Source organism: Coffea eugenioides, chromosome 2, assembly GCF_003713205.1.
Source record: "Coffea eugenioides isolate CCC68of chromosome 2, Ceug_1.0, whole genome shotgun sequence".
Taxonomy (NCBI): Eukaryota; Viridiplantae; Streptophyta; class Magnoliopsida; order Gentianales; family Rubiaceae; genus Coffea; species Coffea eugenioides.
In genome coordinates this window covers 63,670,032-63,690,290 of record NC_040036.1, presented here as the reverse complement: position 1 = coordinate 63,690,290, position 20,259 = coordinate 63,670,032, and the positions used below count along the sequence as shown (strand labels likewise).

The 20,259-nt window shown below is 30.4% G+C and overlaps 1 protein-coding gene across 1 annotated transcript; it reads right to left on the bottom strand.

Moving 5' to 3' along the window:
* Positions 1-268: 268 nt before the first annotated feature.
* Positions 269-1,611, bottom strand: LOC113760023. Its single transcript, XM_027302601.1, has 2 exons — positions 1,530-1,611; positions 269-1,188 (listed from the first exon to the last, which is right to left on the bottom strand). Exons 1-2 carry the CDS (start codon positions 1,609-1,611, stop codon positions 269-271), a joined length of 1,002 nt encoding a protein of 333 aa, XP_027158402.1.
* Positions 1,612-20,259: the final 18,648 nt, after the last annotated feature.

The window sequence follows — 20,259 nt, the reverse complement described above, 5'->3', positions numbered from 1 at the left end:
TGTAAATATGCATTATAATTGAATTGATATAAAACTTATGAGAATAATAAAAATATGTTAGTTTATATCAACATTATACCAGTTCACAAAATTGGACAAAACCTCAACTGGAAAGGCCCCGAATCCCAACCAATCTCAGTAATAAATCTTGTTTTGTCACATTTCCTTTTGTCCCTAAGTACTCCATTTGAAAAGGAAGGAAAATGTTGTGTTCACCATCACTATATCCGAAAAAACACACAATTGTAAGTTTTAACCCCACCTTTTCTCATACAACAACAGAGGTCTTTGAAGGATTACCAATGATCTCGCCTTTTACTTTCATGCATTCTGCCTTTTTCTGACCATGTTTTGCAACCTGCACTGTTAAAGACTCAAAAATGTTCTCCAATTGATCGATTTCTTCTTGGATATCATCAACTGAAGGATCACTCAAGGCTGATGCTGCTATTTTTTCTTTGAAATTGCGGAATATTTCTAAGCTTCCTTTAAATTTGACCATCATTTCCTCCATCATCACTCGAGCTACCAAATTTTCCTCTACTGCCTCTTTTAGCTTCCTTTTGATTGATCGATATCCATCGAGTGATCGCAAGAGATGCTCTGAAAGTGCCCGATTACGCTCCTGGAGGATAGCATTGGTATGTCCTTGTGTAATTTCAGCCCCAACTACTAATCCTGCACCACCTACAGCAGACTTTTTGTAGTCTCTATGCTCTAAAGCACATTCTTTCACTTTCTCTAACAATGTCTCATTCTGTTCTTTCAGGTCGCTTATCAGTTCTTCCATTTCATTCACCTCATGATTCCTTTTCGCAAGTTCACATTCCATGATTTCTTTCTCTTTCCCTAGGCTTGAACACATTGCTTCAAGACTCTTTCGTGCTGCCAAGCTCGCGTTCAATGCTTTTCTTAGCTTTTCTTGCTCATCAGCATTTAAATCTCCTCCATGCTTGCTCTCCCTTGTGACATCCCTAGCCTGAACATCTGTATTGCATCGCCTCAGTTCTGCTTCTGATCTCTTATTCCCAACAAATTGACACTTTTGTATTCGGGTTCTAACATTGTCAAGGATGGTCATCATTGTAGCCACTCTTAGCTTTCTCCTCCCATCATTCTTTTGTTTGTGACAGGCATTGTTGTGATCTTGGATTAGTTTTAGCAACAATTTCACATTTGCTGCAACCCCTGAAACATCAAAAAGGATCAACATAACAAAATTACTCGAAAATCAATGGAACCAAATAATGCACATTTGGCAATAGGTTTCCATGCTACGAGCCCTTCAAATTTTGAGACATTTTGTTAAAAAATTTTGTTCTTTTTTGATACCTAGGATCACAAGTGCAAAATCTTTTGAAATCTCTTTTGTCTGATATTTTTTTGATCCAAAAATTAACAAAAAGGATAGAAAAATGTATATTTCTTCAAGAACCGCGCTTCCTTTTAAACATATGATTTTCCAAAGTGACTTTGGCATCAAATGCAAGCCAAAAGAAATGTAAAATGAAGCAGGAGAAAGAATTTACCTTCCAAACCCGAATCATCGTAATCATCTTCAGATGTAGAAGAAGTCAAATCGGGAGTAGAATGTACTCGAGATTTGCTCATATTTCTTCTTCCAAAAACAACTAGAAACTCTCAAGAGATAACAACAAAGGCGAAGCAAAACATGAAACCTTTCAAGAAATTGAAGGGAGGCAATAGGGAAGGGAATTAATGCTGAATTGACAAGAAAAAAGTACTCTTTAATTTGGGGTTAAACAAAAACAATGTATAGAACTAATCTAAGATATTTTGAGAGATCCAAAAAGAGAGGTAGCTTTCAACTCCCTCCCTCTTTGTATTATTTCTCTCAAATCCTCTCCCTTTCTCTGTATCTGGGCTGTCTTGATTCCTGTTGATTGTATTATTCAAAGTTTGATGGTGTTAGCTCACCAAAGAATGGTTGGTTCATAGCATTATATTTTCTTGTTTTGGCGCAATCAGTGGTCATTATTGGTTCCGTTCATTGGTTGTTGTTTGGTTTTGACTTCTTAGACAAAAATTTGCTCTCTGGTTGCATGTGCCCACAAGACCTTGCCTACTCTTTTCTTATTATTATATTATATATAGGAGCAATTTCACGGGCCGACTAATTATTTGGTAAGTTTAGTAGTTGATTTTTTATCAGTAAAATACTCCAAACAAAATTGTGAAACCCATTAATTATACATGAGACACCATTCGAATCAAATTTTAGGACACTTGATTTTCAATTGGCAATAGCATATTGATTAAATGCCGATGACTATTAGATTTGCCACGTAGTTGATCCAAATCAAAATAAAAAGTTCTCTAAGTATTGTGCCTTAAGTACATGACATATCCTTATGTCTACTTTAGAATTACTTTTCGAAAAGTAGTCAAATTTAGTTGAAAAACAAAGTATGAAGGAGTTTAAGATGAATTGGACTTAATCTAATCCACCCAAAAAAACACAGAAAAAAAAGTATTACTCAATCTTCACATTTTAGCACAATAGTTTGTTACCTTTTCAAAACTTTTCCTCTTTACTTGCACTAAGCCCGAATTTGATAGATTTGATGGAATTGCACTCAATCTTATTCACCAAAAGAACAAAAAAGATACATACATATATATATGCATACATACATACATACATACATACATATACATATACATATAATAATAAGTTTGTTGAAAAGTATATATATGTATATGTACATGTATGTATATGTAAGACTATTATTGAATTAATCTTCACATGTTTAAAAGTAGTTTCATGTTACCTTTCCAAATCTTTGTAGTTTTTATCGGCACCAGCCCAATTCGATAGATTTGCAATTGTCAGTTAAAAAGGCTCAGAAGCTATGAAAATTTTTTTTTTTTTTTGCTTGAGTTTTCAGTTTTCCGCACCTTCCAAACCAACCTCCAGCTATCCTTTCTGTTTTTTTTTTTCCTTGCCGCATAATAGAAACTTATTATTATTATCTACTTTAATTCATTCTCTTTTTTGCTAATCCGAAAATTTTATTTTTATTAAGCTCCACTTTTCGTGGTGAATTCATGGATGAAATTACTTGCATTTCTTTCACACATTTCATTTCGCTCTTAATCATTGTCGCATCTAACATGTTAGTCTTTTTTGGAGAATTAACATGTCAGTCCTTAACTTGTCTTTAGAGCACTCTACCCCTTTCAATTGTTCCAACTCTATCAGAATACTTTCTTACCTTATTTTCACTTCTTTTTTTTATTTTGCCTGTTATTCTTCTCTTCACCCAAAGGAACATGAAATTGCAAAAATATAATATCAAAATATTCCTCATGATTAGAATTTGAAGGTAAAAACATATTGTTGGCACAAACAATCACATAGTGGAAGTAACATTAAAATTTTACAAATAATAAACAATAAGAAAGACACAGGAGGAAACAAAATATTTTGCTTTAATTCACTAATTTCTCTCAACTACAAACTTAGGACTCCAAGTCCTTAAATGGAGAAATATAACCACAAATCCTATCTAATTATAATACCAAAACATGACTCAACTTATTTCCTAAACCAACTGTGATACCAAATCTAATATAGTTACCAAATAACAGATCAATTTCTAAAACTATTAAAATTCTAAATATGCTTGCCTTAAAATATGTCAACAATGCCTCTCTTAAACCAAGCTTTCTAAGTTTTCAAGTCCAACTCCATCACGAGCAACAATTTCCATGCAAATCTTTGTTGTAGTGTAGCTAATTTGCAACTCCAATTTGTAATTAATCTTTAATTTCTTCTTCACACGTTGAGGTGGACAAAACTTGTATTTTGCATATGATTTTTTTTGCGGATTTTCCTCGATCAAAAAAGTAATCCATATTGACCCGTTCACAATTAGAGCCACCATATTTTCTTGAATAATAATAACCCACACTATCTTCAAGTAAAAAATCATGCATTTCATAATCTCCTTTATGGCAATAATTTTCATCGCAAAAAATTTCCAATAGATTCAACCACCTCAAAAATATTGTCATGCACATCGTCATTCAAATCAAAACCTTCACTAACAATTTCTTTTCCATCTTCATCCACAATCAAATTAATGCACTGACTGACAAATTTTTCTTCATCAATCACCCCAAACAAAGTATGCAAATCATAATTTTTACCCATATTAAAAATTTCAAAAGTCTCTTTATTAACAAACGTATCTTTTTCCAAATTAACTTCCCATGTCAAACCAAGTTTTGATTTATGATTAGACATAATCATACTCCATTGAAATGAAACAGAGATCTGACTAAAAACATTTAGGCATTTCAGAATCAATAAAGAGTCTCATATAATATTCTTCAACCATGGATTTCGTATGATCCTAAAAAAAAGAAAGAAAAAACTTTCCCTTCTGTTTCTTGAGTTCTTTTGGCAAAAGATAGAAAGAATTTAATTTAAAAATGTCACCCAAACCACACCTTGTCAGATATTTCTCCATTATTTACTTCCATTCTCGTCTTTCTTCAATAGTACTTACTGTTTGCAAAATTTTTAATTTTTCACCATTGACAAATTCTTTCTTCATGGTAACTTAAAATAATTTATGTACCTTCACAAAATTTTTCTTCCTTACTTGAATTTCTTGGCCTTCGTGGTTTCAGCATTCATCAAACACCACTGTGACAATCAATAATCTGGCAGGATCTTTTCCTTAATCACTGCAAAACACCAAGAATCTCAATAGAATTTCTCTTTTTAGACCTCTGTCCCATTAGGGTCGCTTTTCCTAATTTCAATCAACAAGTGAGTACTCCAAGACCAATTCTCGTGGTCCAATTTTTCAATAAACGAGTATTCTACCATAACCTCTGTACCTTTCTATGGCACAAGCTCCTCTATCACAAACTTTGTAAACCTCTAGGCACTAGAGACACCCCAAGATCAAACTCTTAAACGTAGGGCTCTAATACCAATTATTAGCACAAACAATCAGCAGTGGAAGTGACACTAAAATCTTACAAATAATAAACAATAAGAAAAGCACATGAGGAAACAAAATATTCTGCTTTACTTTACTAATTTTCCTCAACTATAAACTTAGGATTCCAAGTCCTTAAATAGAGAAACATAACTACAATGATATTCTAATTATAACACAAAAACATGACTCAACCTATTTCCTAAACCAACTGTGATACCAAATCTAATATAGTTACCAAATAACAAATCAATTTCTAAAACTATTGAAATTCTAAATATGCTTGGCTTAAAATATGTCAACACATATAATTAACTAATAACAACATAACAAAAATGGGTCTACTGTTTGCCAAACTCATGAAAATCTCTCATTTCATGAGTAAAAAAAATGTTTCCACACTATCATTCCAGCATAAGGAACATGATTAGACCAATCATATCAAATCATTGACAAAGAGGCTGAAAAAAATCACATATGCATGTTATATGCATGTCTAGGTCAAAGTTATTTTCAGTACCCAATTCTGACAATTTGGACATCAGATAATTTCTCATGATGCAAGAGTTTCAATTCTATATTGATTTTGGTTTCAAATCCTCATAAAAAAAATTCTTATTTTTTCTTAATATTTCCTGACTTTAACCGTTTAAAAATAATGCCAAGGATAAAAATGTTAGAGGAACTAAAAGTTAGAAAGTAAAGTGCTAAAATTAAAATTTTCATTGATTGAAGTATACAAATTACATCATTAGCATTGATGGTTAGTCTTTTTTTTTTTGTTTAATCTTCATGTCCCTCTCCACGCCCTTTCCATCTGCACCTATCAAGCACAAAATTTGAATCTTAGAATTGGTAGTGAAAAACTCTAAAAGCCCTCCCTTGACTATTAGACTAATCCCAATGATTCATGGTTAGTTAAGGGGGTTAAGTGCTAAAAAAGTTTGGCAACTAATCATTAGAGGCAATAAAGAGTGATGGAGTAAAGTACTCGAAAACTTAACTTTTTGCGTTATGATAGCAAGATTTAGCCCAAAAAAAAAAAAAAGAGAGAGGACGCAACTACGCTGTATATGCATCAGATTGATATGAAGGCAAAGAAAAGTCGCAGATAAAAAATGTGATGATTTATGAGTAGTTTTGTAGTTTAACGTAAATGTAATACCAAGCGTGTTTGAATAGGAGATTGTTTGAAATAATTATTGTAGTATTTTTTGTGATATGATATATGTGAGATAAAAGGTGATTGGGAAGATAAAAAGATGTGTTGGAAATTGTATTTGTGATGCAAGTAAATAATTTGAAATCAAATAATGGCTATCCGAACACACTCGGTATTAGCTTTATTTTAATCCATTGTAATTAGATTAGAAAGCATATTATGATGAACTGGATACAAATAGGAGTGTTTTGCTAAAAAACTCAAGTAATATTCTATGTAAAGCAGTTAGATTTATTAAGGCACCATTTGGATTCAGAGAACGGGTGACAAAGGAAAGGAGAGAAATTTAAGGGATTTAGTTTTTGTTGTTTGAATTCATTTTTGAGGAGAGAAAGGATAGGGAGGGAAAGGGTCTAGTTAGTTTGTTGAATTATAATTTCCGTCCAAAAGTGAGTGAAAATGGAGGGAAATGAAATTAAATTAATTTAAATAATTTAAATTTTTAAAAGATAAATTTTCCAGTAAATTAATGTTTGATCTTTTATTTTCCTTTCTTTACCTTCTTCAAACCAAATAAAAATTTAGTATTTCTTTTCTTTTCATTCCATATTTAATCCACACAAAATAGATGGAAACCACTCTCCCTATGCTCTCTTTTCCTTTCTTTTCTGCCAATATCCTTGTCTTTCCCTTTCTTTCCTTCAAATCAAACAGTGTCTAAATATTTCTGGACAAAATCTTTCTTAGAAATATTTTTTCTAGCTTGTTTTTTGGCATTCTTCGGTTTCTCTTCCTTTTCATTTTCTTCTCTTCATTCTTTTTTTCTTTTTAGTCAAACGTCATCATTTGCTCCTAGTTCTGCTCCTCCTCAATCGTCAATCGTCACCATCTTCTCTTCATTCTTTCAGGCCAATCTCTTCATTTACTATCCTCCCTCCACTATCCACTCCATTTCTTTTTTCCCTTTTTTTTAAAAAAAATTTGTGTAGTTCAGTCCCTCCTCAGTCCTCATATTTATGGAATATCTTTTTTTAAATTTTTAATAGTTCAATTTTTTTTCCTTCCCTGCTATACTAGTTGATTATTTACAAAGCTCTGAGGGTACTAAAAAATTTCTTCAAACCGTTGAAAATTTTTCATTTGGTGAATGTAATGTTTTTATTGATTCTCAAATCGTATTTTTAATTTTTACTCCATAAACTTCACTTTAAAGATACTAAAAGCTAAATCACTTAAATTGCTAGTATTTTTAAAAATAATAAAAATGTGAACAATTGGCGTGCAATGAGTCCATACGTCAGGAGGGTTTACTGAAATGATCTACACTAGTATAAAATTGCTTTATACAATATAAGATGGAGAATATGCTTGCGGAGTCCAAAGAGGAAAAAATAGGCAAATTCTCAAACGTCCTTTTGTCTCATGGTGTGAAGTTCAATGCATATAAAATTCATAATTTTGTGATGGGGTAAATTTCATTTTGCACCCTTAAATACTACCTTCATTCTTACTTCAAACAAGTTCATTAAATTTGGGATATTTTGTACTCCAAAGCGTGATTTGGTACACTTTGCACCCTAATTTCGGCAAGTTTGAACCATTTGGTTCAACTAATGATGGATTTCATAACGTACAAAATAGAATTTATCCAATTCTAGAAAGCCCTTTTATCTGACATGATGTTATCTTTGTGTCTGTGAATTTCTTATTAGCGGCTCCAAAACTCATTATAAGAATCATTTGAGTTACTGGATATCAAAAGTTAAAACCTAAGGATTAATTTTACTTTGCACCTCTCAAGTATACTAAAATCACACTTTGTGCCCCAACGTTTAATATTTTTGCACCTAACTCCCGGAACTTCTTCTTCTTTTTTTTTTTCTTTTTTCACAATTTTAAATAAAGCTAACTTTAGTGCAAAAAATAATATTGTGACTGATATGCCCTCAATATCTATGGTGAAGCAAGGTATTCTTTTGTGCTCTTTATTGCTCTATGGTGCAGCTAGAAAACCAAATTTGTACTGCCCATTGGATTTGGCTTCATCAATTACAGTAATTACTTAGCAGCATATGTCTTAATTAGAAAACTAAGAAAAGTTATCCGATCGCAGCACCCATTGTATGTTGAGTAATAATTCACTAAAACGAAAAATGGATTTAATGTGGACATTTTCTTGTTATTCCATTGACATTTGGTACTTGGTTTATGTGAATTTGGTATAAATTATGACAATAATCAAATGATGACTAATGACATGCATGGGGAAGTCTAGCTGGTGAATTTGCTTTCTTCCTTTGCATGGGTCATTAATGCATTGTAAGATAAATCTTAGGCAAAGGATTCTAAATGCTCATTACTACTTTCTACTTGGTACTACAATACTTTTGTACTATAATATTAAAAATGAACGTGGATTTGCATATTCTTGAAGCAAGGATGATTCTTGTCCGTGACTATGGCTGCCTGAACCAACAACCAAGGCCTGTGATCAGCAAGTCCAAGAGACTGAAGAGTTGCAACTGCGACCTGAACCAGAACTACCATGCATTTAACATATAAACTGAAATTACAGGACTAATAGAACCATAGTAAATCACTCTCATTATCCTACGCTGGAGTAGAAATACATGCGTTAAACTGACGTTGAGCAGAAATTGAAATAGAAAAATACAAGTAGAGAAACGTCTAGGAAATCTGTAACGCCAATAACTTAATGTCATACACTCCTTGCCAAGCTCTTAATTCGGTTCTGTTCCTTATCACGAGTTCACAACATCCATGTAATAAATGGTAGACTTGCTGTTTCGTCTGTTTTCCCCAGAGCAATAACTTATGGAAGTCTGTAGATAGCACGTTTTCTAAAAACACTAGTATGTGTCCCTATTGATTTACATCCATAGTGAACATGTATACTTTGCTGAAGCCAGAACAGTAAGTTTGATAAACAAGGCATCAAGTTCCACATATATGATCCTTTGATTATTGTTAGCCAGCAGATTTTGTGCATGTTGTGTCACAGCCAGCATGATTTACCAGGCTTCCATCGGAAACCTTTATGGTAGGAACCTGCCTATGGTAGGAATGCCGGCTGAGAGCGACACGTGTTGGGGGCAAAACGGTCCAAACGGAGACGTTAAATTGTTGGAGAGCGCGTGCACAGGGATTCAAGTAGAAGCGTGTACGGATGGAAGCAAACAGCAGACTGACTTCCGTACTATGTTATTGCAAGTCTTTCCTTTGTACCAAATATTTGGTGACCCCACTTCTTCCCCATAGCGTTTGAAGTAAGCTTCAACTTTGGCTTTCCATTATTGAAGTTCGGCTTCCACTATGGACCCGAATACCGGATGACACAATGTAACTACATTCATTTTATATTCATTTTTACATTACATATGCATGTCATTCTTTTTAGTGGTTGCACCTTATATTCGTGAACTATCTGCAGAAAAAAAATAAAATTTTAGACTATACTAAATTTGTTATACCAAATATGTTATTCTTATTATTGTATTATTTGTTACGCCACTTTTCTCATTTTGTTAGGTCTACATTAATGCAAGTTTAATTCTTATTATGTCTCGTGTATCAGAAAATACATATTATCTTATTGACGTTGATACGTCCAATAGGTAATCAAATTGATGCTAAAATTTTAGAATGAATAAGTTGCTTTTGCATAACGGTTGTAAAGGTTTCTTGAGACTTTATAAATTATTCTTCTTGCGTTTGCAAAAACAATTTGATTACAATTTTATAGGTTACTTTCCTATATTTCAATTTTATCCTAAAGGGTAATTTGCTGTTCAACCTAATTTTATTCCAATTTTATCCAACTAGTAAATTAACTTATGAAAAATAGTGAAGTGGATAATTTATGGAGGCAAGCCGTAAATAGTGGGTGGTTAACTGTAAAACGCCTTTATGTTTATTTTATTTCGAGAAATAAATTTGTTTTTGAGAAAATGGGTACTCTTTCCTTATAATGCAGAAAAGCCATAAACAGCGACTGTTTTATTAGAAAACGGGCTTATTTTCTTTTTTTTTCGAAAAGAAAATTTGTTTTTGGAAAAATGAGTGTTAAAATAAATTTTCTTTTAATCTGATCAATAAATTTTATCTAGACATCCATACAAAAATTTATTTATCGGATAAAATAAAAATAAACCTGTTTTTGAATACAACACTAGCTCTTTATGGCTTTCCGCCATTATAAGAATAGAGTACACATTTTTCCATAAAAAAAATTTATGGATAAAATAAAATTCTGCATAAACCCATTTTTCAATAAAACACTAGCTCTTTATGACTTTCCTCCATTATAAGAACACAGTGCCCGTTTTTCTCATAAAAAATTTTATTTATCGGATCAAATAAAAATAAACCCGTTTTTCAATAAAACACTAGCTTTTTATGACTTTTTTCCATTATAAGAACAGCGTACCCATTTTTCTATAAATAAAAAATTTTATTTATCGGCTAAACTAAAAATAAACACATTTTTCTATAAAATACTAGCTCTTCCTGACTTTCCTCCATTATAAGAATAGAGTACCCATTTTTGCATACAAAAATTTTATTTATCGGATAAAATAAAAATAGATCCTTTTTGAATAAAACACTAGCTCTTTATGACTTTCCTCCATTATAAGAACAGAGTACCCATTTTTCATAAACTAATTTATTTATTGGATAAAATAAAAATAAATCTATTTTTCAAAATAAGCACCAGCTACTTATAGCTTTCCTCCATAAATTATCTATTTTCTTAAGTTAATTTATTAGCTGGATATAATCAGAAAAAAAATTAGGTTCAACAGCAAATTACCCTTTACGATAAGATTGAAATACAGGAAAGTAACCTATAGCAAGTTTTAACTCCATTTTCAATACAAAAAATCTTCTGAAATTCTTTTTGCAAACGCAAGACACCTAATTCATAAAGTCTCAAGAAACCTTTACAACCGTTATGCAAAAGCAACTTATTCATTCTAAATTTTTACCATCAATTTGATTATCTGTTGCACGTATCCACCTGAATAGGATATTATGTATTTTCTGGGACACGAGACATAATAACAATTACACTTGTATTAATGTAGACCCAACAAAATGAGAGAAATAGCGTAACAATTAATACACTAATAAGAATAACAGAGTTGGTATAACAAAATTAGTATAGTCCAGAATTTTTTTTTCTGCAGATAGTTCATGAATATGAGATTGAACCACTAAAAAAAAGACATCTATATCTATCTATATCTATATAAATTTGAGAAAGAATTTTTAGCAACAAGCCTTCACACGTCTTCCCACTACCAATTCTATTTTTCTAGCATTTCACATTTAATTTAATTTATAAAATATATTTCTCTTAACTTCCACATCTACTCTTCACATTTGAAATTGTTAGTTACTTTTTAAAATCATTTCATTTCAAATTGTTGGTTAATGTGCATGTTATCTTATTTGTACTTCAACCTATCACGTTTTCGATTACCTTGCGTTATTTATGATTCTACTCCAATTAAAACTTCTATAAGACCATAACAAGAGATAACAAATATGACATCCTTTCATGCTTTCTTATTAATTTAAATAAGTAAGATTATTTACACTATATTTTTGTTATTCACACTTCAATAATCATTTTGATCATATAGTTTTCATTAATTAGACTATATGATAAAACAAATGGTGGAATTACAAATAATAAAAAATGGAGTGCAAATAACATTTTTCTAAATAAGAAGTGCCTTCCATGCCTTTCTAATTTAAATAAGTAAGAAGTGGCTCCACTTATATAGGAATTTGGTTTGAAATTTATTAGTGGGAAGGTAAATAAAGAGAAAACATTACCAAACTTAGTAAAAGTAAAAAAGTAAAAAATAATATTTTATCTTTTAACTTAGTAATCCTAAGTAAAATAGCAAAATTATACAGAAAACAAAAGGAAATAATGTCGTGGATTTAAAAAATCAAGAATGGTACCATTCATGAAATCTAAATTATGAAATCACTAAATAAAAAAAAAAGTACTACTGGCCTTTTAACGTGGAAATTTTTTTTTGATAAATATGATAATAACAACACCAATTCTACCAAAAATTTTTAAAAAAAGTAACATTATAGTTTAAGAAAAAAATATAGAACATTCGACTCTAAAATACTACTTAATTTGTATATATCTAACCCAAATTTGACCCTGATTAGATTTGAATAAGAATGTAAAACCCAAACACTAAGGATAACTTTTGGTATCATTAATTATTTTATGTATTCTTATTACCGTCTTCATATGTAAATATGTATTTGCTATGTTAAATATATATATATTGATTGTAGTACTTGAGAATATTATAGATATTATCAGTTTTTCATTTCCATTTTTAGATACTAATAATTGCAACCATTGTAATCAATTTTCAATTTTATATTTTCATTATGATAGGTAAAGTTAAATATATTGGGTGCATAGATATGAATTTAGAAGTTGGGTATGGGAGGAGAAGGGAGGGAAGAAAATGGTGAGGAGTTGAAAAGTGGCGAGAAAAGTTGAAGAAGAAATGTGGGTTACAAGGATGGGCAGAGTAGGGAGAGAAGAAGAAAGGGGATTGCAGGGATATGACAGAGATGACAAAAAAAAAAAAAATAGAGAGAGTGGTACCATGATAGAAGATACGAAAGTCGTAGAAGGCATCTTATGACTAGCTGACGGATAAGAAAAGAGAGATATGATGGTGATTTTTAATAATTTTGAGAACTCTAAAATATATATTACAGAGATTTTTTTTGTTAGGATCCAAACACGGAATAAATAACTATTGAGATATCAAGTGCACAACAATTTAATGGCAAATAAGCCACAAGCATGAAAGATAAACGACACACAATATTTAACGTGGTTCGGCTCCACCATTGAGCCTACGTCCACGGAGAGAAACCTGTTCTTTATTATGAGAGGAAAACCCTATACAAGAATACAACTTGAACCAAACCCAACCCTTGTATACCATCTCTCATCTCTCAAGAACTCTCTCTCACACCCCATGTATAAGGCTATATGATGCCCCTTGTGTCTCCTTGTGTGTTTCTTTTGTGTGTTTCTCTGTGTAGTATGCAACCCATCTATTTATAGGGAATATTACTGCAAAAAATCAAATAACAATTGGAAACAATACTATTTCTAAACTTACATAGAATAACTTCTAATCCTAAACTAAATAGAATATTTCTTGGCTACTACTTCAAGTAACTAAAACCAATTAGGAAACTAGTTACTTCCACACAAAATAAGAATTCTACCTAAAAGAAATTAAACCAATTTCCTAACATTTTTCAATATACGTTAAAGTATATAAAAAAAAAGCTAATCTAAATGCAGTCAACAATTTTAGAGGTACAAGACAGGAGAAAGATTTTTTTTTTCTAAAAAATGGAAGAAAATAAATTGGTTATAATTTATTTTTTTATATTATAAGTTTTGATATATGGGTATGACATAATATGTTTTGTTGGGTACTGATAAATTGATTTTTTTTAGAAAACTCTTCTCACCTTACCACCCAACCTAACCCTCTCCTTAAATGCGTTAACAATTTCTCTATCATGTAAATCATTATAAATTAAAATTTTTTCAACATGTTAAACATGCACTTCTTTAAACTTTTTAATCTATATATATATATTATTCTGTACCACAATATATAAATATATACAATATTATTTTAATTTGAAATATAATCCAGTGCATAGCACGGGTCAAAATACTAATATATATGTATTGCAGAAGGAATTTTGGATAAGAAGCTTTCCAAATTGTCATGTTGTATGAATACTATTTTATTACAATTTTACATTTCTAAAATTAAGAAATGTTTACCTGACAACTAATCCTATAACTGGTCGTACAAATCCTATAATCATGCTCATGTTTGTCCCACATTTCCCTCACGTTTTCCCTCCTAACCCATAAAATTAAAACTCCTAAATTTTAACTAACAGATAATAACCACCCATGTAAAATGATATCTGCAAATTCCAATTAATGTCTCACATTTACTGCTGATTTTACTGAGACTAATAACTAACAGTTATTACTGACATTCACATCTCACACTTACCACAATACTCATAGTAATAACTAACTGTTAATTTAAGAAATTCGTAACTAGGAAAGTCACATATCCAAAATTTAGGAGCATGTTTCAATTATAATTTTCACAATTCAACGTATTTTATAGTCATAATATAGTTTACTCTCACAATCATTTACAAAACTGATGCTCACTAATCCAATTCACCCATTTCATTTTTCATCATATAAATTCAATACAGTGAAAAAATTATGTTTCATATATTCACCATAGATAAATCTCAGTTACAAACATTTCAGTCAGTGACAAAGCCAACATTTTATTTTAGAGGGGCTAAAATGGGTACTCTGTTTTTATAATAGAGGAAACCCATAATGAGTTACTATTTTACTGAAAAATTGATTTATTTTTATTTCATCCGATAAATAAATTTGTTTATGCAAAAATGGGTAATCTGTTCTTATAATGGAGCAAAGCCATAAAGAGCTAGTGTTTTATTCAAAAACGAATTTTTATGCTTTTTATCCGATAAATAAATTTGTTTATGTGAAAATTGGTGTTAAAGAGGTGGTATTTGATGGAAAAATGATACTTTACGATACCAATGGATAACAGTTCAAACACAATCACAGATTTGACATTTAAAATAATGAAGAATCGGTTCCGTTTGGATTAGATATTTTTCGGGATATTTTTTTAAAAACAGCACTATAGCCTTCGAACATGAACTACAAGTATTGTACGTATCTACTATTATTTTCCCTTTTAGACCGTTCCTTTTGACTTATGTGCTTTCTCATAGAACATTTTCATTCATTTTTTTAAAAAGCAAAAAATATTAATTAAATATGTACAAATCGAAAAAAAATACTATTTTAATTATTGTCACTTTGCTCATATGTTGCAAGACTGATAAGAAAACCGTGAAGCGTTGCTATTTTTATGAATGATAACTTTTCCTATAAATGGCTAGCTCTTTATGGCTTTCCTTTATTATATGTCAATGCACCTGTTTTTAACGACCATTTTACATCTCATTTATTGAGTACTTTAAATAATGATATTCAGAATGTTTCTTTCCCTTTTATACCAACTACTTTAACTTGTGGATTTTTGTGCTCTGAGGAAAAATGTTTTCGCTTTGTTTCTTTTAAAACTCCAAAAGAAAAAATTAATTTCCCTACAAATTTCAAAAATACTTATTTATTCATATACGATCAAGTATGTATACAAGTATATTAACAGTACATACTAAGTAAGGTACTCAGTTTTAATCATTAATAATACATTTTAGTGTTATTTCAAATAACACTAAAATATGGCCTTCGTATAAGTTTTTTAAGCATAATACAATATTTTAGCCATACATTAGCATATTTTTGTCATTAATCAAATTAACTATGTTATCAGTAAAAATCACTATTTATGTATACAAACAAACTTTTACTTCAAATAAACTTACACCCTCAAAAGTATATTTGCGATATACTTTTGTAATTTATCTCTTTAAAAAGTATGTTTCATATTACTTACAATTTACCTTTTCGATTGCAAAACTTACTAATTTATTACGTTAACTTACTATTTTAGATGAGAAATTTAATCCCTTATTTTTACCTATAATCCTATTCAAGTGGATTGGTCTAACGGGTAATCAAATGGTCGCTAAAATTTTTATAACCAATTACATCATGTCTAAAACTATTTTGTTTACCGTAACGATAGTTATGAGACCATTTTACCGGATGCTTAAGCTGAACCCTTGGGTACTAAATTTATATGTGTATATAAATATAATGAAGGCTTCAATATCTTTGTGTTTCGCGTTGCTGTTGAACTACTACGTTTACCTCTGCTCCACTTTTCCTTCTTTCAAGTTATTATCCCTGACACGTGTGACATTTACATTTATTATTTGTTAAAACTTCAGTACCTTCTTTACGCATATTTCTTTGTCCAAGGCATTTCCAATATTTTTCCGTTCCTAACGGGTACAACTGCAAATGCATAAATGCCAGTGGTTCTGACGTGTAATTACCCTTCCCTACCCCAACCTACTGATTTGGAAAACGGAAGTCTGAACTTGTGCTTTTTTTGCTTCTGGCCACAGACCAAAATTTGAGATTTGCTCTTCACGCGTTCTTCAACAATTTAACATCTCCGTTTGCAATCCATCCACCTGCAACACGTGTCGGCCTGTGGAGGCCTTCCTACCATAGGCACGGTCAACGCGTTCCTACCATAAAGGTATCCGGCTTCCATCCTCAAGAGACATGAGCAGTTGATGACTGAGTATGTACGTGGATTATGCACCCAGCTGATGCAGAAAAGCCAAAAGCTATTTAAGATATTCAAGGAGAATGTGGAGTTCACTTAGTTTTCCAAGATCCAAACACACCTGCAAATAGTCCTCACAAGCTAGGCATCAATAGACTTTTAGGTCCAAGAAATTAGGAGTACTTTTGTACCTTTACTGATTGTCAGAGCATCTCCCGTGGAGTGTCAAATGCGGATACCTTTATGGTAGGAAGCCCTTTGACCGTTCCTATCGTAGGAAGCCATACAGAGGTCGACACGTGTCTATGAATAATGAGGACCAAACGGACCCGTTATATTGCAATGCTAACGCGCCTGGAGGAGGAGCAAACAAAGTACAACTGAAGAATGGAAACGCATTTATATACAACTGAAGTACAAACGAAGTACAACTGAAGTATTATTACATAAACATATATATTATAATAACATGAACATCTAAAATACATTTATAAATATATTTATAAATAATATAAATATATTACTATATAAATTTAATCAATTTATAGCACATACGTTTCATTATTATACGGTCCTCTATTAATTAAATAATTATACTTTATATTTATACAATATATTATGCATGTGTATATAATAATTATAAATACAAATATAACTATATTTGTTATTAAAAAAATATTATAACGATTATAAATATATTATATAACTATAGTAATATCGTAATAAAAATATAATTAGTCCTTAAATATTTTAATTAATATATACATCACTATCATAATTATTCCAATTATTCATTCCCAAACTCTGTTCAAAAACGCCACATTAGATTGTCATGCTCACTTTTCGACATATTAGTACAACAGTAACTAAATTCATACGCGGTTTCGAGAGCATCACTCCATAAAATGTGCTTCCTACTTTATGGACGGTGATGTTAGTATCAAATACAATTTTTTATACTTTTTGGAAAAATGGGAAAATGGGCACTTTATGCAGCATACCCATAAATGGATAGTAATTTATGAATAAACGGGTATAACATATTAAACCCACTTATTTGCCATTTACTCTGATTTTATCCAATAAATAAATTAGTAATCCATCGGTGCCCTACAATTATGAAAAGGAGACTAGTGGTTATGCATCCAACAAAGTTACATTTGTGTTGTTTTGTTTTGAAAGTTTAAAGTAAGGGGGGCAAGTGAGTTCCAGACCCCCAAAAAAAAAAGAGAGATAAGTTGAGATTTTTCAATATTTGTGAGTGCCAAGTAAAATTGTTAGAAACCTCTAGGGAGGATTATGAAATTATCCCAAACAAAAATTTAGAATGAATAAGTTACTTTTTATAACAGTTCTAAAGGTTCCTTGAGATTTTATGAGATTTTATAAATTAAGTGGCTTGAGTTTGCAAAAACAATTTCTTGCATATGTTTGTAGTGGAAACGGAGTTTAAACTTGCTATAGGTTAGTTTCTACTGTTCCATTGTATCCTAAAGGGTAATTTGCCATTCAACCTAATTTTATTCTGATTTTATCCAACTAATAAATTAGCTTATGGAAAAAAAGGAAAATGGATAATTTATGGAGGAAAGCCATAAAGAACTGATGTTTTATTGGAGAACGGGTTTATTGTTATTTTATCCGATTACATAAATTTGTTTATGGAAAAATGGGTACTCTGTTCTTATAATGGATGAAAGCCATAAAGAGCTGGTGTTTTATTGGAGAATGGGTACTCTGTTCTTATAATGAAAAAATGGGTACTCTATTCTTATATAAATAAATTTGTTTATGGAAAAATGGGTACTCTATTCTTATAATGGAGGAAAGTCATAAAAAGCTGGTGTTTTATTGGACAACGGGTTTATTTTTTTTATCCGATAAATAAATTTGTTCATGGAAAAAATGGGTACTCTGTTCTTATAATGGAAGAAAATCATAAAGAGCTGATGTTTTATTAGAGAACGGGTTTATTGTTATTTTATTCGATAAATAAATTTGTTCATGAGAAAATGGGTACTCTGTTCTTATAATGGAGAAAAGCCATAAAGAGCTAGTCTTTTATGGAAAAGTGATACTTTACAGAAAGTGACCGCGAGCAAACTTTATGAAATTATCCAAAAAAAAATTTAGAATAAATTTGTTTGTTTTGAAAGTGGGTTTTAGATTGGGGACAACAACACCTATTCAAAATGGGTATTTTACTAGATTTTTATGGACATTTTACTCTCAAACATTCAATTTTTAATAAATATATGAATGTTTTTAAGTAAAATTAAAAAAGTATTACAGTAATTTCTTACAAAAAAAACTAGTAAATTATCTATTTAACATAAATTAAATATTTTTTAAAAAAAATATCCCATAAAGTACCAACTTTTTATGGCTTTTCTCTATTATATGAACCACGTACCAGGTTTTTATAGGTATTTTATTTTGAATCATTTAATTTATTTTAAATACATAAATATTTGCAAATAAAATTCAAAAGCCGTTACACAAATATTTTTACGAAAGGAAAACTAGCATGTTTTGTATTTAATATAAATGAAGTATTTGAAAGTAAAAAAAAATTGTCCATAACATACCAATTCTTTACGAGTTTTTTTCATTATATTAATAAGGAAAAATCGTTCAAAACGTCCCTCACATTTTGCAAAATAAATTTTTTCGTCCCTCATTTTTAAAAATGTAATTTTATATCCCTTATAAATTCACATTGGTCAAATTTGGTCCCTACTTAGGTTTCCGACTAGTTTTTTATCGGAATCCACCATGTGACTTGCATGTGATCATTTTTTAAGGGCAAAATTGTCAAATTAAATTTTATATAATTCGATTCATAATCCCTCACATTTCATAGAATAAATTTTTTCTCCCTTACATTTCACAAAATGAATTTTTTCATCCTTCACATTTTGCAAAATGAATTTTTTCATCTTTTATTGATCATGTGTGTGAATAATTTTTTTTTAATTCATGTATATATCTATTTGATTTCACTTGAACAATACAAATAGCATGTAAAATCAAATAGAGATATATTACATACTATTCGTACTACTCAAGTGAAATCAAATAGATATTTACATGTGTTTAAAAAAAATTGTTAGTTTTTCACTTATATTCATTTTCTTTTACTCGAAATTTGAAAATAAAGATGACATTTAATCCTAAATATTATCGTGTGTTTATATTGAATTAAATTTGGATAGAAAAAGTAAACAAAAGAAAAGTATGATAAAAAGAAATAAGTGATTGGCACTTTCAAATTTTAAGACAATCACAAGGCAAGTAATTTAACTGTTGGTCTTAAAAGTGTCGAGTAGAAATTTCAGATTTAAACTGATATTTGTTAGCATAATTATAGAATTCGAGTTAAGACCCAATAATTAGGCGACCTTATTATACAGCTCAATAAATAAATTATTACCAAAAGAGAAAGGTTACAAATATTGAATAGGTTCAAATGGTGAAATCATATAAATATATACGTGGGTTTCAAACAAAATTATTAGTTTTAAATCTCTATATATATATCTATTGAATAGCATGTGTATAGCGACGATTAGCATGTTTAGATGAAATTCAATAGAGATAAATTACATGTTATTCATATTGTTCAAGTAAAATCAAATAGACATATACGTGAGTTTATAGAAAAAAAGCTATTCATACACATGATCAATGAGGGATGAAAAAATTCATTTTGAAAAATGTGAAGGATGGAAAAATTCATTTCTTG

Coding starts and splice junctions, on each gene's coding strand:
- LOC113760023 (XM_027302601.1), bottom strand. CDS start 1,611: ATGAGCAAATCTCGAGTACATTCTACTCCCGATTTGACTTCTTCTACA. Junction 1,189..1,529: donor CGATGATTCGGGTTTGGAAG/GTAAATTCTTTC, acceptor TTGATGTTTCAG/GGGTTGCAGCAAATGTGAAA.